The sequence below is a fragment of the Taudactylus pleione genome, unplaced genomic scaffold, assembly GCF_031769625.1.
Source record: "Taudactylus pleione unplaced genomic scaffold, aTauple2 ptg000256l, whole genome shotgun sequence".
NCBI lineage: Eukaryota > Metazoa > Chordata > Amphibia > Anura > Myobatrachidae > Taudactylus > Taudactylus pleione.
Window position 1 is genome coordinate 1,026,239 of NW_028284658.1, and position 25,014 is coordinate 1,051,252.

Consider the following 25,014-nt stretch of genomic DNA (forward strand, 5'->3'; position numbering starts at 1 on the left):
AAATTGGGCACTCGGATAAACCTGTTGAGGGGTTTGAGATTCAGAATAGGCCGATGAGACCCATTTGGCTTCTGAATCAAAAAGAGAGTGGAATAAAAATCAGTTCCTTGAAGATCCAAAGAAACAGGTATTACAACACCTGAACTCAGCAGGAAGTGAATGGGAGGATGTCTCCGGAAAGTGAGAGTGTATCCACAAGAGATCACTTCTCTGACCCAGGCATCTGTAGTTGTCTGATGCCATGAGTCGGCGAACCGCAGAAGTTGGCCTCCCACTCTTGTGGAGGAGGCCCACCCATCAGGCAGAGGGTTTGTTGTCAGACTTAGGAGCTGGACGTCTGGTCGCCCAAGGCTGCTTAGATCTAGACTTATTGTCTAAATCAGGCTGCCTTGCAAAGGACTGTCCTTTTGACTTACCTTGGTGACAAAGGACTGATAGGAAGACCTATTAGGCTTAGGAATAGCTGCTGATTACAAAAAAACAGATTTTGAGGCTGCCAGAGTAGCCACTATCTTGTCCAAAACGTATGTTGCCAGAGAAAGGTAAGGATTTGAGGGTTTTCTTAGATTCCGCTGTCTAGGATCATAACCAAAGGATTCTGCGGGTGACCACTGAGGTCGCAGATGCTTTAGAAGCAAGGAGTCCAGTATCCAACGCAGCTTCTTCCAAATAAGAGGCCACCTCCCAAATATAGGAGATGAAGGCCAGTTGCTCCCTGGTAGCGTTCATCCTTCAATAGCCTGAGCAACCCAGACTGTGGCCCTAGCCGGCCTAGTAATAGTGCCAGAAAATGAGTAAACAGACGTAAGACAAGACTCTAGTTTTCTATCTGTAGCATCCTTAAGAGAGGATGCGTATGGTATAGGCAACGTAGAGCACTTCTCAAAGGTGCTACTGCTTCTGCCAGCACCAAATGAAAAAACTGGCTGCCTGTGGCTGGGGGCAGGGTATATATGGAAGAAAGCTGCGGCATCTTGGGAGCTAAAGCTTTAACTGTTTGGTGTATGGTTCACTCCAACCAACTGCACCCCATGGTAATCCCTTTGGACCACCTATGGAGTCTGAAGAAGAAATGGCGTAGATGCGCAGTAGACTCTGGGCACAGACAAGTGGTTAGAGTCTAGTGCTGCTGCCGTCAGCAGTCAGTCTGCTGCCGGCCGCCGGGGAGAAAGGAGGGGGTCCTGGACAGGGAATTGACACTGGCACCCACCTGTCTTAATATGCCCCTGGCTCACACACTCTTTAGTACACTCACAATGCAAAAATGTGTCCATATTGTGGCGAAGATAGGATTGTAAAATCTTTGCACTGCCTGCATGTGTTCGTGTTGTTAGATGGAAGTGCGCTCCTGGGCTGTCTCCTCTGATGTTATGCGCTGGCAGGATGATGTCACCGCCAGGCTTGTGCGCATGCGCGACCTTCGTTTGCCTCAGTTTGTAGAGTGCCACAGTACTTAGCTCCTTTTAGTGAGACCGATATTACCGCTGCCACAGCAGTTACACATATCATTGTTAACCCTGTGCTTTTATTGCGGAGTTACTGCTAGAGATGTGCAGGTTCGGATTCCTGGAATATGAACATATCCGAACTTAGGGGTTACAAGTCAAACCGAGCCCTGGCCTGGGTCTTCTTGTCAACTTCTCATCCCCAAATAAGGCAAAATGTAATCTCCTGGTGCCGGAACTTGCGTGTTTTGGATTGCGTCATCTTCCCGGCGTCATATCTCACGTGTTTCAATTTTTATATAGAAGTCTCTCACTTGTAATCAGGCTTCATTTCACACTGGAGATAGGAGGGAGAGATGTGGACTGTGGGATGCAGTGTTTGTGTGTCCAAAGCCAGTCGTTCTGTTAAAAATGTCACTAAAAAATGCTATTAGGAGCACCGTGTTAAAGGGGCACTGTGTTACTAATAAAAAAGCCATTAGGAGCAGTGAGTTAAAGAGGCGCTGTATTATTGAAAAAAGCACACCATAGGAAAACTTTGAGGAACTGTGTTATGTGTTCAGGGTATCAGGAACTGTGTTAATGAAAAACTGTGTTGTGTGTTCAGGCAGGCACGGTTTTAAAAAAAATCCATTAAGAGCACTGTTTTAAAGGGGCACTGTGTTATTAACAAAAATGCCATAGGTTGCCACTTCCATAGGAGCTTTGTGAGGCACTGTGTTGTGTGTTCAGAGACTGTGTTACAAAAAAATCAGTTAAAAAACCCATAAGGACCATACTATTATTGTGTTCTTCATGCACTGTGTTAAAATAAAATACTGTTGTGTGCACTGTGTTAAAAAAAAAAAACATTAGTGCGCCATTACTAGGAGCGCTGTGAGGCACTGTGTTGTGTGTTCAGGCACTGTGTTAAAAAATAATGTCATTAGGATACCATTACTAGGAGCGCTGTGAGGCACTGTGTTGTGTGTTCGGGCACTGTGTTAAAAATAAACCTCATTAAAGCACCATTTCTAGAAGCGCTATGTAGCACTCTGTTGTGTGTTCAGTCACTGTGTTAAAAAACTAACAAAAAAACACTTTGTTGTGTGTTCAGGCACAGTGTCGAAATGTTTTAAATAAAACACTCTTGTGTGCAACACCTTCTCACTCTAAGGGGAAAATTTACTAAGATGGGAGTTCTATTTAAGAAGTGACGTTGCAAATAGCAACCAATCAGATTCTACTTCTCATTTATCTAAAACCTTCTATAAGATAATACCTGGAATATCATTGGTTGCTATGGGTAACATCACTTCTTAATAGAACTTCCATCTTAGTATATGTACTCCTAAGTCTACTCGTGTCACCTTTAAAACAGGAAAATCAGTTCACCAGAAAAAACAAAGGCTGAATAACAAACTGTGGGCCTGATTCAGACCCGCTCGCAAGCGATATGCGCTCGCAAGCGGGTAGATGGTGGAGATAAATTCACTCGCTCCGGGGCTCTCTACAAACATGGCAGTTGTGGATGTTGATCGACAGCTCGCCCCGTTTTGTAGGCGGGGAGGGGGATGGCTGGTCAAACGGAGGCGTTCCTGAAGGAACGCCTGCTGTTTGTGGGCGGCCCTACTGACATCACTCGTGATGTCAGTAGTGAGCTTCCTGCTCTATTAGAGCAGGAAGCTCACTGGGGCTTGCGAGAATGAGTCCCTACCACAAGGGTCTCGTCGCAAGCCCGATGGTCGCGATGGTCGCGACCATCGCGACTTCACCTGGCCGCTTGCAAAAGCTGTGGGTGGTCAGCCACAGCTTAGCAAGTGGCCAGGAGGCCGTTTTTTAAAAAAAAGCAGCCACCCTGATTCAGAGCGAGCGCTCGCTTTTTGCAAGCGGCTCTGAATCAGGGCCTGTGTTCACAAACTTCACAAATCCCTTAAGAGTGCCCATGAGTGCTATGTGTGAGTCTGACATTTCTAATACTGTACTCCTAGAGAGACCTCCTTCCACCATTTCTAAACCTCTACAAATGTGGTGTTGAGAAGCACTATAAGTAAAGATGGTGACTTAGAAACTGAGGGCCTGATTCAGACCCGCTCGCGAGCGCCATGCGCTCGCAAGCCGGTCGATGGTGGCCTAGTGTGCATGCGCACGATGGAGCCGCCTCCGTCGTGTGCATGCGCGAGACCCGGATAGCGACAGGCAAGCTGTCGCTCCTGGTCTCGCAACAAAGGGGGCGTGCTGTCGATGGTGAGTGACAGCACGTTCCCTTTGGTGGGTGGGCCGGGGCATGGCTTCCCAGACAGAGGCGTTCCCATGGGAACGCCTACCGTCTGTGACCGGCCCCACTGACATCACAAGTGATGTCAGTGGGAGTGCTTTCAGCTCTGTTAGAGCTGAAAGCACTCTGGGGCTTGCAGCAACGAGACCCTACCATGAGGGTCTTGTCGCAAGCCCGATGGTCGCGATGGTCTTGACCAACACGACCATCTTCCTGCCCGCTCGCTATAGCTGTGGGTGGTCACCCACAGCTATACGAGCGGCCAGGAGGCCGTTAAAAAAAAAAAAATAGGCCAGCCCTGATTCAGAGCGAGCGCTCTGTCAGAGCGTCCAGCTCTGAATCAGGGCCTGAGTCTGCTATTTCCTCAAAATGTGGAAAAACTCATGATCATAAAAATTTACTTCAGTATCTATGAGGAAGACCTTTGCTTCCAAATGCAACAAAGCACAGAGACTTCTGTAATGGTGAATTACAGTGGGAATGAGCAAATATTATGTGATGATGACGTTAACATTGATGAGGGTGAGGAGGATAAGGATAATAATGACATCTTTTTTTACAGTGTAGAGATGATTAACAATGCTGTTAGCTGCCTTAAGCCCATTGTTCACTTGTTTTGTAGGAGCCCAAACAAACCAAGTACTTCAGCCACAAAAGTAGCAGTCTCTGTCGCTGAAGTGCTTGGTTTGTTAAACTGCGCATGTTCTTTTTAATATACAACATAATAGTGAGAGGGAGGGCCACAATTCGATCTTGCTACACTTTTTATTTTGGGCTTTGCCAAGATTGCTTGTGTTTGACAGATAGTGTATATTACTATACCTTACAGTGTTGTTTTGTATCTTTCAATGCCATCCATTTTGAATGCTTGTTTTTTAATAGTGTTTTAATTTCTCATTTTTTTAATAGTTATAATAATAATACTGGTTAACACGTGTTCAATATTTCAAGCCATGCAATAGAATCAACAACTTTAGCCATATTTCTGCAAATTAATCAGGTTTTGCATTTTTGTTTTGATTGCTATACAAAAATCATCAAGTAGTGAATGGCTAGTTGGAGGGTTTTATTTTGTAATGGTTTAGTGCAGAGCTTCCCAAACTTCGTTTTCATGGCACATTAACTGTCCAGGTTTTTTGTGGCTATGCTTGAGCACAGGTGGATTCATTTAACCATATGTGCTCAAGCATAGATATCCTTAAAACCTGGACTGTTATGGTACCTTGAGAACTGAGTTTGGGAACTAGTGATTTAGTGTATTTATTACTTTAACATATTTTACAAGGGTCTTGAACAAATGACAAAATGGATTCCAATTGCATACAGTTTGTATCATACTTGCCCTAGGGATGTAGTTTAAATCCCGGCTGCCTGGATGCCGGTGCCAACAATTCTGGCACCAGAATCCTGACACCTGTCAGAATCCTGATGCCAGCATCACGACGGTAAGTAGTAAGGGGTTAGGGGAGGTGGGGGTTAGGTTTAGGGTAGGGAGGGTTAGATTTAGGGGTAGGGTTAGGATACTTAATGTCAGGTGTTAGTATCCTAACCCTGTCGGGATGTTGGCTTCGGGGTTCTGACTACCGGGTTCCTGAGTGCTGGCATCCCGTACCTAACCCTTGCCCAATATGTATGAAACATTGTCTGATAAAATGTAGATACAATTGCAATGAGTAAAATCAAAATATATTTTGGCTTCTTACTTTTTAGGCATTCACTGGCAATAATCTCATTTGTAGTCATAACTATTTACCTGAGCACCAAGGGTTAAAAAGTAAAATGAAGTCCCCCAGGATGTAGGATTTGGAGGTTTCCCTGTACGTCCCTTCCAGGAACAGACTGTAGCGCCCAATACAGGCTGTTGCTGCTGTGCAAATAGTGATTGTTAAAGAATTCATAGTTTCACTCTCCACCTCAGCGCTCCATGTCTGGCTGTCACTCAGCTTTGTTACTGGGAACTGAATGAGGGTCCCTGTTTGCTGGGATGGGTATGGACCTGAAAGAGAGATTACAGTGGTTGGATCTATATTTTAACTGAGTGTTTAAAAGTCAATTATTGTCGATGTGTGGTCACTATGGGCCTGATTCAGCAAGGAACGCACAGGAGAGAACGCATGCACTCGCACTGTGCGTGCACAAACTAGTCAGTGCGTTGGGGTTAGGATACGCAGACTACACGCAGTGTGTATGCAGATCCCTCCGATATTGATTGATAGGTAGTGCCGTTTGTGGGTGGTGTCGGGGGGTGGTCAGGCGAACGCAGGCGTTATAACGCCGTTATAGGGGCGTGCATAATTAAGGCAGTGCTGCGGTATACGCAGCCATACCGTTAAGCTGTACACAGGAAGCGGCCAAAATCCTGCAGCAGGTCAGGTCAACCACTATTATGCTAATGGGTCCAATGGTTCTCGATGTTACCAATGTTTACGTTATCTTGCGTGCTGATCAGGCTGTGAGTAAAGAGAGATGGGTGGCTTAATATGGTCTTGTGCTGCAGTCTCTATGCGTATGCATTGATTTGCATATTCTCGCAGCGGATGGGTGCTTGCTTCTGCATCCATGCCTTCCTTTCTGAATCAGGGCCACTGTCAGGCTATGCACATCACCAATAATTACTGTACAGCAAAATCACAGATTGTCCTGCGCACCACCTCTATGAGGTGCTGGGAAAAATCTGTGATGTTAGTTGTTGCAGGGTGCCTGAGAAAGGGTTGGAATGCAGGTACCTTGTGCCCATCACTGCTAATTGAATTGCTCCCAATCTTCAAAAGCATTGTTCTATTATTAAATAGTTTTTTTCTATTTTTGTTTCCTTTTTCAAGCAAAACATCAATAAATACATAAGTAACACTGGACGGGAAGTAATTAATTATGTAACAGTCACAATGTCGACAGTCACATTGTCGGCAGCGTAATGTTGAGCACACCATCGTGTTTGAAGTTATAGTGACGACGCAGGGCCGATTCAGAGATATACCCAGTGCTAATATTGACGCAGTTGAATGATTATCGGTAAACTGTGCATGCCGTAGTCGCTTGCAATGACTATTTACTTGCAGTCTGATTGACAGTCAGGGGGGCTAGTAACGGGGAGTGGCGGCAAACAATGTAGGCATGTCACGACAGATTTTGGGGCATGTTTTTGTACGCAGATGCTTGGATATGCAAATCCGCAGGTGGGTGTCTCAATACAATCAGAGGTATCTGCAACATTTGCATATTTTGACACAGCAGCTGTGTACGGGATTGCAGCTGTGATGGCATTAGCCTACATCTCTGAATCAGGGCCACGGTTATAATGCTTTAACTAACATTACCACTGCGTTAGCATACTGAGCTCTGTCATCCATGTACTGTTGCCTTCAGTCAAATTTAGTTTGGTTCCTCACCAGTAACGAAATGGTTTTGTTAGGTCCAAACTTTTAGGAGCGGATGACCAACATCAAAAGAAACAAACAATTAATGAAAGTATGCACTAAGTAGTTCATTACCTGAAACAATAGCTTAGGGATCGAATGAACTGTATAATGCAATAAAATGCACGCAATAATAATAAAAAATTATAAATAGATGTAAGTTGGAAAATCACACTAGTCTGATTTTCCAATTTACATCTATTTATAGCTTCTTCTTTTGTCCTTGAGGTGAAAGGACTATGGACCTTATTCAGACCTGCCCGCTAAGGCGCGATCGCTCACACCAAGCGATTTTCGCGCATCTGCGCATGCGTATAATTCGCAGTGCACGTGCAAAAGCCATTCGTTGCGATCTGATTTTGGTTGCTCATAAGCCACTATCAGGACGCTGCTATGAGTGACAGATATTGCCATTTGTGGGTGGTAACAGGGGAAGGTGCTTGTGAACGGGGGAGTGGATGTGCGAACGCAGGCGTGTCAGGCCGCCAAATTCACCGTTTAAAGGGCGTGCATAATTAGCAAAGTAGCCTCATTGTACACGTCACCTGCATGTATTTCAGCTACCACTCATAGCTGTGCTTGCGGCGGGATAAGGCAACCCCAAGGGCTGCGAGCAGCTCCGATGGCTCATGATGGTCCCGATTAATCCTACATTTCCCGGAGATGACGTGTGTTGCGAGTGGCAAGGCGTCTTCAGACACTTGTAAGCGCACTTTGCCGTAGCAAAACATAGTTAAGCAACACAGTGCGAGCGCTTAATTTAAATATCCGGCCCCTTTTTGCCAGTAAGCGATCGCATCTTGCGAGCGGGTCTGAATGAGCTCCTAGGATTATCACCAGCTGCAGGGATTCAAGTAGCGCCCAAAAGTGTCCACACACCCTAAATTATTAACAACAGAAAATTGTTTGTTACATAGCCTTTATACAAATGTAAGTTTTTTTTTTTTTAAATCTGTTTGTTGAACAGTGAAAAATTGTTATACATTGTACATCATATAATTCAAGAATTGAATACAATAAAACATTCAAATAAAATACTATTATTTCTTGAAGTGAACAAATATAAAATCACTGCTTCTTATTTTTAAATTTTTCAATTTAGAGCAAAATATAGATTGTAAATAAATCAAAGTGTATAAAAAAAATACACAAAAACAAATGCCGGAAAATATATCAAACTGGATACAAAAGAATAGCAAAAATTACATAAATTACATTAAATTATCAATATAATATATTTGAGCATAAACGTGCAATTTATTATACCTAGCAGTTCACATTGCACAATAATTATCGTAACCCTGAATCACTATGGGGGGTTTATTAGGAAGAGAGAGTGATATAAAATATAAAATACAAAGGACTTCATTCAGAGTTGATCGCTTGCTGCAAGCGATCGCTCTGAATGAGGGCGGCCACTTACTTTTTTAAGTGCCGCCTTCTGATCGATCGCTAGGCTGTCGGTTACCACCCACAGCTCTAGCGACCGACCAGGGTGATGGTCGCGATGGTCATCACAATCGCGACCATCGGGGCTTACGGCCAGAGCCTAAGGTTGGGTCTGGGTTCTCATGATGGTCCCGATTAATCCTACATTTCCCGGAGATGACGTGTGTTGTGATTGGCAAGGCGTCTTCAGACACTTGTAAGCGCACTTTGCCGTAGCAAAACATAGTGGGCGTTCTTAAGCAACACAGTGCGAGCGCTTAATTTAAATATCCGGCCCCTTTTTGCCAGTGAGCGATCGCATCTTGCGAGCGGGTCTGAATGAGCTCCTAGGATTATCACCAGCTGCAGGGATTCAAGTAGCGCCCAAAAGTGTCCACACACCCTAATTATTAACAACAGAAAATTGTTTGTTACATAGCCTTTATACAAATGTAAGTTTTTTTTTTTTAAATCTGTTTGTTGAACAGTGAAAAATTGTTATACATTGTACATCATATAATTCAAGAATTGAATACAATAAAACATTCAAATAAAATACTATTATTTCTTGAAGTGAACAAATATAAAATCACTGCTTCTTATTTTTAAATTTTTCAATTTAGAGCAAAATATAGATTGTAAATAAATCAAAGTGTATCAAAAAAATACACAAAAACAAATGCCGGAAAATATATCAAACTGGATACAAAAGTATAGCAAAAATTACATAAATTACATTAAATTATCAATATAATATATTTGAGCATAAACGTGCAATTTATTATACCTAGCAGTTCACATTGCACAATAATTATCGTAACCCTGAATCACTATGGGGGGTTTATTAGGAAGAGAGAGTGATATAAAATATAAAATACAAAGGACTTCATTCAGAGTCGATCGCTTGCTGCAAGCGATCGCTCTGAATGAGGGCGGCCACTTACTTTTTTAAGTGCCGCCTTCTGATCGATCGCTAGGCTGTCGGTTACCACCCACAGCTCTAGCGACCGACCAGGGTGATGGTCGCGATGGTCATCACAATCGCGACCATCGGGGCTTACGGCCAGAGCCTAAGGTTGGGTCTGGGTTCTTGTAAGCCCCAGGGAACTTCCTGCTCTGTTTGAGCAGGAAGTTCCCCACTGACATCATCAATGATGTCAGTGGGGCCGCCCCCAAACGGCAAGCGTTCCGACTGGAACGCCTCCGTTTGGCCGGGCACGTCCCCTGCCAGCCCAGCAAACGGGGCGAGCTGTCACTCAACATTGACAGCTCGCCCCGTCTGCTACGAGACCCCTAGCGACGGAGCGCTCGTCGCTAGCCGGGTCTCATGCATGCGCACGACGGAGCCGGCTCCAACGTGCGCATGCTCTGTGGGGACCATCGACCCGGTTGCAAGCGCATCGGCGCTTGCGACCGGGTCTGAATGAGACCCAAAGTGTGGTAAAAAATAGAGTTGAGTAGGATGATGAGGTGGGGGGGAGGTAATCCCTATGACTAAGGCAAGATAAACGAGAAAGGAAAAGAAAAAGGGGGTAAATTTACTAAAGGTCGATTTGCAGGTCGATTTGAGGAGTGATTTAGCGACTCAAATCGCATGCAGTGAAAACTGTTTTTTAACTGCATTTACTATTAGCCAATTTGTTTTGCGATTTGCAAAACACATTCGATTTGAGTGGGTTTTGAAGAGTGATTTGCTGTTCGATTTGGCAAGTTCATGTCCAAATCGAACGGCAAATTACCCTTCAAATAACTCTTCAAATCCCCGACACAACGAACTGCTTCATGCTTTCACTTTCAGCATGAGCAGTTCGTTGTCACACAGATACATGCAGACATCAGTGAGATGCCTGCATGTATCTGACTGGAAAAAGTGTCTAAATAGTTACATTTAAAAAAAGAAAACCGTGAGGCCACCCCCTAAATCAGAACCAGCCCCGGACTACTGAAACCCAGTTCTGGTTGACTAAGTACAGGAAAAAAAATTAGTACAACCAGCAAGGGCTATGGGAAGCAGAGCTGGTTCTGGATTTACAGGGAAACATTTGTGTAGGGTCTCCCTGTAAGATCCAGAACCAGGCCTGGACCCTTTATAACGGGGACTGATGCCACAGCCAGGGGAGCCCTATCACCGGGACCCCCAGCTGCAGCACCAGCCCTGACCGTTAGTCAGCCCGGGCCAGGGATCCCTGGGGAGTTGGAGACCCCTTCAAAAAAAGGGGTCTCCCTCTCCAGGGCACCCCTAGCCTGGGTTGATAGCCCGGGCTATCCCCGCCACCCCTGGGCGGTGGGTGGCGGGTTGATTGTGACAGTGTGGTGTAAAAAGAGATATAAATAAAAATTGTCTTTCCAGTAGAACTGCAGGTCCCAGCAAGCCTCAACTGCATGCTGGTAATTGGAGAACCACAAGTACCAGCATGCGGGGCATTAAGGGCCCACTGGGACTTGTAGTTCACCTGTAAAGAAATATCCCAAGAAACACACACACCTTACAAAGTATAACTTTAATACATACATACATAAACACACTCATACAATACTCACCTATCTTACCTCCAGTGGTCCCCTTCTCCAGTAGGCATCCATGGGTTAAAATAATAAAGCAATAAAACCGGACACTCGCATTAAGGAGTAATTAGTCTAATCAGACTGATTACTCCTTCCTGTATGAAGTGCACAGACGCGGCTTCATCCTTTGAAGCTCCGTGTCTGTGAGTTCATTGGCTGAGAGGTCAAGCCCCGCCTCTCAGCCAATGAACGGCTCCCTCCATTGAAGTCAATGGTGGGAGCCACAGGATAAACTTTAGTAACCCTGCGGCTCCCACCATTGAGTACAATGGAGGAGCCGTTCATTGGCTGAGAGGTGGGGCCTGACCTCTCTCAGCCAATGAACGCATAGACACAGAGTTTCAAAGGATGAAGCCACGTCTGTGCGCTTCATACGGGAAGGAGTAATCAGTCTGGTTAGACTGATTACTCCTTAACGCGAGGGTCCGGTTTTTACTTCTGGTATTTCCAAATAAACTTAAAGAAAATTTGGGTATAGCGTAATACAGTATATCAGCCTTTGTTAGTGTTATAGGCAAGGACTGTAAGATATATGCTAGTTTTGGAAATATTATATTTTTAATCACTATAACTCGGCCTAGAAGTGAAAGTTTCAGATCTTTCCAATTTAAAAGTTGGGATTGTAATCTGTTTAGGAGTGCGGAAAAATTAATGTCATAAAGGGAAGACAGCCGAATTGGTATATAAATACCTAAATATTTAAGTTTATGTGTCGTGATTGTGAAAAGAGAAGCGATGTGAGGGTGTGAGGTTAGGAAAGTAGGTGCATTAATAGGAAGCAATTCTGATTTGTCTACATTGATACAGTAGCCTGCAAAAGAGCTGAAGGTGGAAATTGTATCTAGAATTGCAGGAATGGTATATAAGGGATCTGAGATGAAAATCATCATGTCATCCGCAATTAAGGTTAATTTACTCTCCTGGTCCCAAATAGTAATACCATTAACATTTGCATTTTGTCTCAATGCAATCGCCAGAGGCTCAAGCGAAATCCAAAATAGGAGCTGGGATAGTGGACATCCCTGTCTCGTCCCTCTTTGAATACAGAAGGGGGGTGACATGTATCTATTGGTGAGAACCCTGGTGATGGGGGAAGTATATAATTTCATTAATATCTCTACAAAAGAAAGGGATATACCAAAATGACTTAAAGATTCCAACAAGTGATCCCAGGTCACCAAATCAAATGCTTTTTCTGCATCAAGAGATAGCAGGAACCTGGGATCACCTGTCTCAGCACCCTGCGAGGATTGTAGCATGGTGAGGACTTTCCTAATGTTTGTAACTGAGCTTCTGCCCCACACAAACCCAGTTTGGTCTGAGTGTATGATCGATGGAAGTATCACCTTAAGCCTCTCAGCCAATATTTTCGTCAGCAATTTATAGTCTATATTAAGTAGAGATACGGGTCTGAAGAGGGTAATAGGGGATCTCTACCTTGCTATAAGAACTTTCACAGTGGCTGAGATAAAATACTGAGGGAGAGACCTTCCATCCAGTAGAGAGTTAAACACATTACTCAGGGATTCGATTATACGGGGATATAAGATTTTAAAGAATTCTCAGCTGAGGCCGTCAGGGCCTGGAGCTTTGATTGTTTTTAGGGCTTTAATGGTTTGATCAACATCGTTAGAGGTAATTTTACTAGTGAGACTTTCTGCCTGTGTAGAAGAGATTTATGGTAAAAAGTGGGTGTCCCAAAAAGCTTGTTTTTGATGACTAGTTATTGGTTCCTGGGAATAAAGATTTTGATAATAACAGAAGAAAATATCTGCTATATCATCCCCTTTAAAATGTGTATTGGAATGTTCATCTTTAAGTGCTGCTATGTTATTATGTGACCTGCTTCCCCTCAACATGTTTGAAATGAGATGGCTAGGTTTGTTACCATGTCTAAAAGAATGTAATTTGCCTGAAAAAATTTATTTGTCATCCATCTGAGTGAGAGTTTGGTTGAAGTGTAATTTACATTCTTTGTATGTAGCTCTGTTTAACGGAGAGAGAGAGACTTTTAGAGCTTGAAAAGCATCGTTATAGAGGTTTGTGCGGATCTGTAGGCGGCATCTTGTTCCTTTTATAATTTTTCATAAAGGAGATAATATCCCCATGTATTACAGCCTTTGCAGTTTGCCAGAATAAACCTGGGTCATCTTTATGGTACTGGTTGTTCATTTCATAAGTAGCCCAGGCCGTTTCTAGCATTGATCTAAATTTAAGGGAGGAAGCAAGTTTTGCCGGAATTCGCCACTGAGTGTGTTTCCCCAAGGTGAACTTCCCCAGTACGTTTACCCAAACTGGAGCGTGATCTGATATAGATGTGGGTTCAATCTTGGTATCTATGACCAATGGCGACAATGAGTTGAATAAGTAAAAATAATTGAGTCTGGAAAACGCATTATAGGTGGATGAAAAATAAGTGTAGTCCAGCTCAGTGGGGTGTCTTTTTCTCCATGTGTCTAGCAAATTAAGTTCCATAGCAATGTAATTCAGCCCTAATTTAGACTGTTTAGGGGGGGGGGGGACGAGAGGAGTTTTTCCTATCTAAAACTGGAGAAGCGACCAAATTAAAATCTCCTCCTAGTATGATCTGAGCGTCAGTAAAGGGGTATAGCTTGTTGATCAGACCTAGGAAGTATGATTTGTCATAGGCATTAGGTCCATAAACACTGCATATGCAATATCTAGAATCATCTACAGTGGCATCGATAATGATATATAGGCCGTGTTGGTCCACTTCAGTAGAGTGTATAGCATATTGGGTACCTTTACGTAGCAGTATTGCTAGACCACGAGCCCTAGAGGTGTATGAGGAGAAAGCTAATACTTGGTGGTGTAACATATTTAGTTTAATATGTTCTGCAGGGGTTAAATGAGTTTCCTGTAAATAAGTAACATCAGATTTGATCTTGTTAAGGTATGTCAATATACGTCTTCTCTTAACTGGAGTATGTATCCCCCTAACATTCCACGTACAAAATCTAAGGAGGGAGGACATCACATGAAACAAAAATTAAATGTGCGTAGTGGAAAATCAGGAGATGGTGAAGTGCAATCTCTTCAGGGTATCTGTAAGTAATAGTTATGGTCAAAGTGACAAAGGCATGCAGGTTATCACAAAATGTGAGTGAGTACTGTAGGGTGAAAATCTTTGGGTGCATGTACTGCCCACATTTATACATGAAAAACAAAATAAGGTAAAGGTAAAGATATATAGAAAAATATTGTGAATTACAATATAACATCTTATAAGAGGCAATGCTGTAATCACAGCCACCATGGTAACTGGCATAACTGAGAACTGTTAAACAGTAAATTATCACCACAAGTGAGAAAACATAGAATTAGATAAACAAACAGGTGCATCATTATCAATGAGGAAAAGGAAAGAAAACCTGATAAGTGTAATGGAGTAAGTGAAAGGAATCGTCATAATGTCAATCATTATGGTCCATCTCAGAAGCACCAGACGCCTCGATCTCTTTGTTGAGGAAGGCTTGAGCATCAGCTACTTCTGTGAAATCCTTTGCTCCTTGAGAAGTATATATGCGGAGCCTAGCCGGGTATATGAGAGCAAATCGAGTTCCAAGTTTGATGAGTTGTGAGCACACGGGAGACATGTTTCTACAAGCTCTGGCTACCTCTGCTGAATAGTCCTGGAATAGAAGGCTACGCTGTCCATTCCATTGAATTGGACCTTTTTGTCAGGTGGTTGACCAAATGAGGTCTTTGTGACGGAAGTTCAGACATTTGAATATAACAGCCCTGTGGCGGGTACTGTTACAGTCTCGGTAAGGTCCCAGACAGTGAGCATGCTCAATTTCTAGGGTATTTAATTCAGTTGAAATGCCGAGTAATTCTTGGAGGTCTAGCTGCAGAAATTTAGTCAGATCTTCACCTTTACTTGATTCCTTAAGGCCCAAAAGTCATAGGTTGTTGCACCTAGATCTATTTTCCAAGTTGTCTACCTTATATAGCAACTGGAATTGGGTGGATGTCAGAGATGAAACTTGTTGTTTCAATATCGAGAGTTCATGGAAATTTGCGCCAATTCTATTCTCATTTTCTGACACTAATTGTGAAATAGTTGACATTCATGATTTGATATCAGCCAGTGCTCCCATAAATTTATCTACTTGTTTTTGTAGGAGTGGTTCCACAGTCTCTCGTACCGCTCTGACAATCTCTGTATATGAGAGAGGAGCAGGTGTTGGGTCTGTTTTGTTACGTGCGTCCATGGAAGCAGAGTGCATGTCTTCTGCGTTATCCATGTTTTGATCAGCACGCTTATTGCCTCTCCTAGCGCGTGGTGTTTTAGGAGTAGGCGGTGGAGCCATGTGTTTATCCATGAGTGAGAGAAACCATGGGTGTCGTCATTATAATCACCTATGGTGTAGGAGAAATATCTTGTTGATATTGTGGCTCCTGGTTGCAGAGTGTGGCCTCATAAACCTGGCCAGCAGTGTCTCCGTGTGTCCCAGCTAGCGGTCGAGGCTGCGGTCGCGGTCACGGGATTACAGTAGCAGGCTCAGTGTGTTAGCATGCGGGGCTGGGACTCCCAGTGAAGTGGGAGTGAGAGTAAGTCCGGAACCAGCACGCCGCATCGCGTCCTCGCTAGGCCCCGGGTCCCGATTGCCGGTGTTGGGGTGTCGGAGGACCCGTCAGTTACTGGGGACACCTGTTTCCCTATGGCAGGGCTAGAGCGGGTGGAGAGGCAGTCCGGTGTGTCGCGATGGTTTGGCTTAGGTTTAACAGAGCTCCGGCACCATGCTGCCTTCTTCCTCTGCGTCCAAGTCACGCCCCTCTACAAATGTCAATTTTAATAAGCATTTAATAGGAAATACCCATACATTAAACTCCCGTTTAGTATCTGAACAACAGGGAGATTGATGTCTGGGACTCTGCTCCCTTTCTCTCCCTTCCTGTCCAGGCAATCACTAATGGCTAATTCTCATACCACTTATGGCAGGATCAGCATGCTCTGTTTTAAAATTCCGTAGCCATGGGTGATAAGAAATGTAGTTGTCGAAGCGGTTGAAAGTTATGAGTAGTCTTTGAGTAACCCCCGATTAGAGATCCTGTTCAGTGGACTACTGATGTTCTGACACTTAGGAAAGGCTGGTTTAATATAAAAAAATATATATGTTTGGATGGGCATATCCTTTAAGGAGTACTGATGACAAATAACATACCTGTTTCTGCTATGAGCCTCAAGTTATTTAATTTCTTCTCTCTGCCCAGGGAGTTTAACACAACCTTGATGTTAAATGGCTGGCCTCTACGGAGATAGAGCTCCCTGCTGCGGATGCTGTGTGTATTATGCTCTTGTACATTTTGGAGTTTGTTGGGGTCGATCCTTGAAATTTCTGGTGCTGTTAATAAACAAAAGGTTTCAGTTGTATGACTGGGTGGAGTGGAGGATGGAATGTGTAAATATTGGTAAATATACTATAAAGGATTATTGGTAAATAAATACTGTATACTATGGGACAAATGTAATAGGGTGTGAGTTTAGCAGGAAACTCTCACACTTTTTAAAATCGCCCAATGTGATAGAGTCTGAGAACGTGAAAACTCACGTTTTTAGACTCAAAAAACTCTCATGATTTAAACTATCATCCAGATGTTTTCCCATTTTGAAGATACAACTTGACCAATGCGAGAGTTTACTGCTAAACTGTCACATTTTCTAAATTCTCACCGTATTACATTAGTCCATATAAACCTGAATCAGGTAAGAATGTTACTTGACTAGCACACAATTATACATGCATTGATTACTACTTAACTGTGAAACATCTAGGGCTCTATTCATTAAGAATGGATAGTTGGGGATGGTAATTATCATATTATGGGGCCAATTCATCATCACTTAATTTTTTTTTATATTGTAGAAATTAAGGTTTGGGGCTATTCATTATAAAGATAACACAGGAGATAACTCTGATATCTCCTGCTTACCTTTCAATCCCGATCTGTCCCGCTGTCCCCATACACTAGAATGGGGAACTAAATTCATCAAGCTCCAAAAATATTATATTTTAGAGCTTGACTGCAAGAGCATTTGCCATCTTCAAAAGAAAGTAGTCCCGTTGAGAAGAGGAATTCTTTCAGATAATAATAATTAATTGAAGAACGTGTGTGTATGTGTGATTATTTAAAAAAAAATATACAGTCCACCTGTGAAGAACAATATTACTATTATTATTATTATTATTATTATTAATAATAATAATAATAATAATAATAATAAATAATTACATCCATACCCAAAGTTCTGGCGGTATGGAGAAGAATATTAAAATTAAAGCGATAGAACAAATTAAACCAACAATAGGAGGTGGTGACAGATTTAGGTCACTATGTAGAAAAGAAGCTTTTTGGATATTTAAACTTGACACTCTAGCCCCTAAAGGGCTTAATGATACAATAGAACTTAATGGAGTTTAATATTAACCTGTTATAGTAGTCTGTCTTGTGTCTTTGAAATTTGGTGGGAGGTGTTTTTGGGTTGTTGGATGACTCCAGTTCCCTGGGGGTCTGGTACCTCATGCACCTGCACCATTTCTGTTTTTTCTGTAGGGGCCTAAGTGTTATCTGCCCCTATATAGTCCAATATGGACATCATCGACCGCCCCAGTCCCTATTTTTCAAGTAGGTTATTGTAACTAGAATTGCTTATACTCCAGAGTGCCCTATATCTGTTGTTGTGCCCCATGTATTTATACATGCACATCCTTTGGAAGTGTATATATACATACGCAGGTTTATTGGATGTTTGTTTGTTTTTCCTTTACTTCATATTATGAGTTTTGATTTATTTTTATTTATTATTATTTATTTTTATTTTTATTTATTTATCTGTTATCTTTAATCATTTAGAAGCATTTTTATTTAAGATATTATGTTAGGGACGTTCGCACTGAAGATTTATCATAGATTTACTGATTATAAGTTTTTTTTTGAGCAGTATGTTTTATTAAAGTTAGAGGTCCCTCATAGTTTTTTAGCACTATTTTATCTGGATTCTCCTTCTCTTTCTGTGTTAAGTAATAGCAATATGCAGTATACAGTAGTTTATCTTAAGCTCTATACAATCCATGTGATTATTATTAAAATCATTATTATCTTTAGAATGCTGTTTGTATAATATAAACTTGCCATGATTCTGATACCCACTTTTAGAAAATACCAACATTTGAAAATACGAGTAGATGAAAAGTTTTTTAAAAAAACGCAAATTCCTTTTTAAACTGAGGAACTATTCATATGAATAGGTTAATAAGAGAATGAGGTGAGCAACAGGTTCAAATAATCTCCCTGATTGACAGAGGGAGTGTGTATAAAAAGACAGGAGTTTCTGAGGGGGAGTACTTCTGAGGAAACAGCCCCTTTTTGCCGTGGCTGAGAAACGCGTCAAGCTCCACCCTCTTCAACATTACAGCCTAGGACATGACCTTATTCAACTTCTTCAAAGACCGGACTACAGCTGCTATTATCTGGCCAGTGTGGCAGCCGATCAACGTGCTTCGGCACTTGGTGTACACCGCGGCACAGCAGCCGAAGGCTTACGCTCCACTCCAGACAGTGACCCGGAGTAAGAACTGTACCTCTGGAGTCTCCCCATGCGGTAGCGGTAAGCTGCATCTATCTAACAAGCCTTAGCCCAAAAGTCTCTTCCACGCTAATAGTGGAATTGAGCACTATACGGAGGGTAAATACAAATAACTACCCTGGGAGTTGCTTTGTCTGCCGGTTATGTTGAATTACTCTGATTGATTAAAAGAATATGGAACTTCTTTCAGACTTTCTGCTGAATTAATGTTATTCATTAAATGCAGCACATTGTTTCAATCTAAGGTTATACTGCACTCAGCTGGCTGGCCTATTGACTGTTGCTAGTTTTGCAACATTGCAAATCGTTTGCTGCTGAACCGGTTCATTAATATTTTACCTCATAACTAAATCTTTGAGAATAAGAGAGAACCAAGGAATACTTATCTCTTATCAATATTTTTCATGACATTATGCCAAGGAATTTTTAATTGTTGGCTGTGGAACACCATTCATTAACTCTTTAACAGAAGGGCATTTCTATATAGGTCTTCAGGCGCCTGAGGCTGTTTTATTTGATGTGTATTCCAATATACATATGCTGCATAGTACCACTACTATATTAGTGGTTATTATTTCAATTGGGTCATTTAAGTGCAGCGTATTTAATAGTGATTTCGTATATTGTGTTTTTGTATTTCCTATTTTTTATTTTTCATCTATCGATCTTTGTATATATATTTGTAATATTGTGATTAGGTCTATGTGACCAGCAATTCATATTGGTATATATAGTATAGTGAATTGTTGGTATCAATAAACTGTGATACTGTTAATGGTCAGCGCTCTTTCTTCTTTGCTGTATCTGTTATAACCACACTTGATAAGGCCAAGCTCCTTATCCGTTAGTAGCTGCTACCATTACAGTAATCGCATGTTATGATTCAAGTGGGATTTTATTCATATTAATTATTTGTGTTTAACCGTTTATTTTGTTAGCCACATTAGCGCCTTTGTGAGGATTTTTCCTCAGTGTGTGTTTTGGTATGGAGAAGTGCCCATGCCTGGTTGTCCTTAGGGAGGGGGGGCTTACCAGTCTAGTGATGCATGAGCAGAACTATGGGAGACAATAGAAGCACCTGCTGCCGGGCCCCAGCACTGAAGGGGCACCTCCTCCATTGCCAACAATATATTCAACCCACTTAGGACTGTATCTATGTACACGGAGACTTTTTGGTGCCATGTGCCAGAGAGAGCATTAACACCCCCCCCTCTCAATTTTTGATAGTGCACCTGAAAAAGGGCCATGGCCTCATGGCGAAGGGCCAGGGAAGAGATATGGGAGGCCAGGAGATGCTGGGGATAAAAGAAGAGGAAGCTACAAGTGAGAATGATAATAAACAGGAAAATTGACATGCCCAAACAGCGCAGCCTGCCCTACGGTGCCCATGGCACAGGTTGAACTACCCTAGTTACGGCCCTGACCGTCACGGCCACCCAATACATGACACCTCTTCCCGGCACCTGAGAAACCACCATACACTCAGACCATCAGCTGCCGCCTCCGTCTATGTCTATCTATAGACTGTCCCTACTCATTGGTGTTGCTGCTACTCAGCAGATTCTTATGTCCGTGTGACACATCTGGAGCCTCTCCTTACTCACAACTCCCCGTCGCACTCCTCCCTGGCAGCAGCCCTAGCCTCAGACCCGTGCAGCAGTCCCTGTGCACCCTCTCACAATTCCCCGTCCCACTCCATACATCTTCCGTGCGCCACAAGTTGCGTTACACATAACGTGTGAGCGCAGAGTGACTCGGCAGCACAGAGCTTCTTTTCATGCAAATATTTCCCTTCAAATGCATCTTATTTGCACAGCAATGCAAAACGGACGCACAAGCAGCTTCTGCTGATTAAAATTATATGCGGCATGTCTATATTCTGTGTGCGACTGCGGGAGTATCTGCATGCGAAATGCTACATTACTAATTACAATGTCAGCGGCTATGACATGCACCAAATTATAACCTGCCTCTGGGCGTCTGGGCTGAACTTACGCCACTGTAGGGATGGTTACTATTATGGCAGGGGGTCCCAATGACAAGTGTCCTCCTGTTACAGCAGACCCTCCAACATGACCCATTCCATTAGGTACAGAATGCTCAACTCCTGGACTTCCCACCTAATTAATGATTGCAGACACCTGCATAGAAACACCTGTCTTATCAATTACCTAGTTCAACACAGGTGTCTGCAATCATACATTAAGAAAGAAGTCCAGGAGTAGAGCATTCTCTACCTAATGAAATGGGTCATGTTGGAGGGTAGGTTACAGTGTCACCAGTCCTGGCTGGCTCAACTTAGTACTGGTAGTAAAAAATAGGTGGGAGCCCGTGCCATTTTTTTTTACAAAAATATATATTTTTATTTTTTTAATTTTTCAAGATCATATTGATTTGTGCAGTGCTTTCTTCAAACTTACACAGACAGGTCATTTTTTTTTGGTGAGTTTTGGTAGGTTTGCAGTGGTTTTGAAACCCAGTGCTTAATAAATCTTGGGTTTCTATTGTTAGAATGGAAAATACATTGATAGTCATTCAGGGCCTGATTCTAAGTTGGTCGCAGTCACGCCTGCGTTCTCTGCCGGTCACATGTCTGCGATTTTATACTAATGCTGGTACAAAACCCTACCCCAGTGCAGGCTTGGACTGGGCTGCCGGGGATTCGGGGTATTTCCCGGTGGGCCCCGCTGCATTATAGCCACGCCCTCTATTGCCGGAGGGCGTGGCCTAGCGCTGGTCACTAGCTTATCACTGACACACTTGGTTGCGGGTGGCAGGAGGTAGGTGAGTGAGTGCAGTGGGTGGCAGTCTCACTGGCACTGTCTGCACCAGCCCGCCACCAGATTACAATTTCTGGATTCGGAGGTGCCGGTGACGTCAGGCGTGGGGAGGGGGGGCCGGCTTGTAGCAAGGAGTCTGGACCCAATGCTGCTACAGGAAGGGTGGAATCACCCTCCCAGGCTGTTGCAGGGGGAGGTGGGGCTGGATCCTGGAAGCGCCCAGGCTGTCGCAGGGGGGAGGTTGAGCAGGATGCTAGCAGCACCTAAACTGCTGCAGGGGGGAGGTGGAGTAGGCTGGAAGAGCCCAGGCTGCTTCAGGGAGGTGCAGGGGGCAGGAACAGGAAATGTCGAGATACAAAGAGACTACGAGTCACAGAGGAGCCTGGCTCCGCCCCTCCTCTCTACGGACTGCAGTTAGTGCTTTCCTTCCCCTGCACAGCTGCCTGCTCTAAGTGCTCTCTATCATAGTGAGTGAGAGCCTGGCTGATGGCTGCTGTACATCATGCAGCATGCTTCATCTCTCCTTCCAGGAAATGTTTCCAGTCACCTGCTGCCCTGAGCATGGCTGCAGGTAACTAAGTAGAATAAACAATAATGTGTGACCCAAACCCTCCCCCCCACGTTTTCCTGTATGTGTATCAGGGCCGGATTATGGTTTGTGGGGGCCCCCAGTGTGGTGAGTCTGGCTGAGGGTCTGTGTGCAGGACTCAGGAGAGCTGCGGCAGGCACTGCCCGACATGTCAGTACTGTATACTTACTTGTTAGTGGGTGGAGGCGGAGCACTGCAGAGGATCTCCATCTCCTCTTTTTCATAGGTTCGGCAAATCCGTTTCCTCCGCCGGGCCCGGCACTTGACTACTGAAGTAGAGCGGCAGCAGTGGGGAAAGCACTTCAGAGCCTACAGGCACTTCTGTCAGCCCCGAGCGGCAAGAGCTGCGGCCATCCCTGAGCGCAGAGTCTGTGAAGGGGTGTGTGCTGCTGTGGCCTCTCTGCCGATATGTTCACTGACCGCTGCAGCTGAGAACCGGGGCGGGGACCAGCGCACCAAACTACTGAGCCACGGAGGTGAACTGGAGCGCAGGCAGCGAAATGCTGTTCTGCCCTCCAGTAATGTTCTCTTTGGGATCACTGTGTGGGGGCCCTCTATGTGTGGGGGCCCAGGGACGACCGCCCCTGTCGCCCCCCCTATAATCCGGCCCTGATGTGTATAATATGTAAATGTATGTATACAATGTATGTGTATATGGAAATGGTTACAGGATGCCGGCGCTCGGGCTATAGGTGTCAAAATCCAGACGTCGGCATCCTGACAAGGTTAGGCAGAGCCGACACAGGCTAATGCCTAGGGGCATTCCAAGCCTAGGGCAGGCGGAGATTTGGGGCACCTGGACGGCAGCTCTGGTGACAGCAACTAAAATGGGCTCTGGTCCGGCGGACCTATCGGCGATTCAGCCAGTGCATGGCACCAGGGCCTGCCGCTATGAAGGGGCCCATAGCCGGCCGCACCAGACAGGTACTAATAATGAGTCAGACTGACTCATTATAGCACACTGCCAGCCGTGGGCCGTAATGAAGAGGGAGAAGGAGGCGGGCTGTCGCCGTTGCGAAAAAAGAAAACAGAAGAGAAACCCTGCCAGCCCTGAGCCCAGCACAGCTAAACCAGCCCTGTGACCTGTCTGCGTGTCCTGCCTTACCTGCTCCTGGTAAATGATATATTTATATTGTATCTGTGTGTCTCTCTCATACTGCAATGGGGTAGATGTACGAAGCCTAGAAGCGGTATCAGCGCAAGTTATGTACGCTGATACCGCTTCTACCCGATGTATGATCGGGGGTCTGGGCGGTAAATGACAGGGACGCTTTGCGCCCCCGTCATTATCGGCGCTGCTATAAACAAGATAGCAGCGCCAAGCGGCAGGGCCATGTACGAACCGTCATACCGCATGACCGTTCGGCCGGCTGTAGCTGTCGTTATCGACAGCTACAGCCTGGCGCTAGCCTATCCCCACAGCAGGGACAGCGCTGTCCCTGCTGGGGCTGCTGCCGGCTCCAAGTCTGCACGCGGGGTTAATGCTCCCCCTCTGTGGCCGATGAGATGTTCTTACATCTCATCGGTAGTGCTTCCTGCTTCGCCTCAGTAAAGAGGCGAAGCAGGAAGCGGTAAAGCGGCACGTTAAGTGCCGCTATCATACATCTACCCCAATGTCCTGTGGGCAAGGGGAATAGGGGGTACTCTCAACGGATAATGTGTTTGAATATTTTCCTGTCTGGGGCAATGCATTTTTTTCTATGGGGGAAATGTATATGATTTTTTTTTTCCTATATGAGGCTAATGTGTTTTTTTTCCAGTGGGGACAATGTATTCGATTTTTTTTCCAGTGTCGGGCAATGTGTGCACATTTTGTCCTGTGTGGGGCAATTTATTTGTATTGTTTCCTGTGGCGACAATGTGTTTGAATTTTTCCCTGTGTGGGGCAATGTATTTGTATTTTTCCCAGTGTGGGGCAGTGTGTTTTTTCCTGTGGGTGAAATGTATTTGTATTTTTCCTTTTGTGGGGCAGTGTGTTTTTTCCTGTGTGGGGCAATGTATTAGAATTTTTCCCTGTGTGGGGCAGTGTGTTTTTTCCTGTGTGGGGCAATGTATTTGAATTTTTCCCTTTGTGGGGCAGTGTGTTTTTTCCTGTGGGGGCAATGTATTTGCCAGACACCAAGCACAGGAATGACTAGGAGCTGGGAAACACTGCAGGGGTTTACGCACGGCAGCTGCATTCTCATATTATGCTTCAGCAATCAGCTTCACAGGTAGCCTGGCAGCTCTTTAGAGTGAGTTTTTGACTTATGCCCAGTACACACTACTAGATGATATGTTGTCCGATCCAGCAGTTCAAATTACATATCGGGCACATCGGCCAGTGTGTTCCCACTATGTCACTGACGATGCACGCTCCCACGCGTCGTCAGCGACATCGCCCGTCGAACCTGCATGCAAGTATGACAGGCAATATCGGCATCGGCAAGTGTGTATGCATGCGACATCAGCACTGGGTACACAAGTGTGTACCCAGCTTAAGTTAGCTCAGCATAAGTGAGGGGTGCTGTGTGCTGGCCGGGTGAGGGGTGATGAGTGCTGCTGCTCTGCTGGATGAGGATTGCTGTGGGCGAATGTTTCTGGCTGCTGCTGTGATCTGCGCTGCTTGAAGAGGGGTGCTGGGATAGAACTACTGCTAGGGGGCACCAGCCAAAATTTTGCCTATGGCCGACTCTGAGGATAGGATACCGACACCTGTCGGTAGGTGTCCTAACCCTCCCCCTCTCTCTACCCCTAACCCTCCCTCCCTGGTGCCTGAACCTAAGCTTCCCCCTAGTGCCTAAACCTAAACTCCCTGCACCCTAACCCTCCCCCTAGTGGCTAACCCTCCCCCCAACCCCGCTACTTACCTTCGGGATGATGGCCCAGGATTCTGACAGGTGTCGGTATTCCGGCGTGGGTATTCTAAGCGCCGGCATCCCC

The 25,014-nt window shown here is 44.4% G+C and overlaps 1 protein-coding gene across 1 annotated transcript in view; it reads right to left on the reverse strand.

The window, feature by feature from the left end:
- The window catches only part of LOC148514860 (protein-glutamine gamma-glutamyltransferase 5-like), a 66,163-nt gene that overhangs the window by 35,413 nt on the left and 5,736 nt on the right, over positions 1 to 25,014 (reverse strand). The window contains exons 2-3 of the mRNA XM_088480774.1: positions 16,301 to 16,480; positions 5,456 to 5,698 (exon numbers count right to left, since the gene is read on the reverse strand). Of these exons, the coding sequence (XP_088336900.1) occupies positions 5,456 to 5,698; positions 16,301 to 16,480 (423 nt within the window). The remainder of the gene's footprint in view (positions 1 to 5,455; positions 5,699 to 16,300; positions 16,481 to 25,014) is intronic.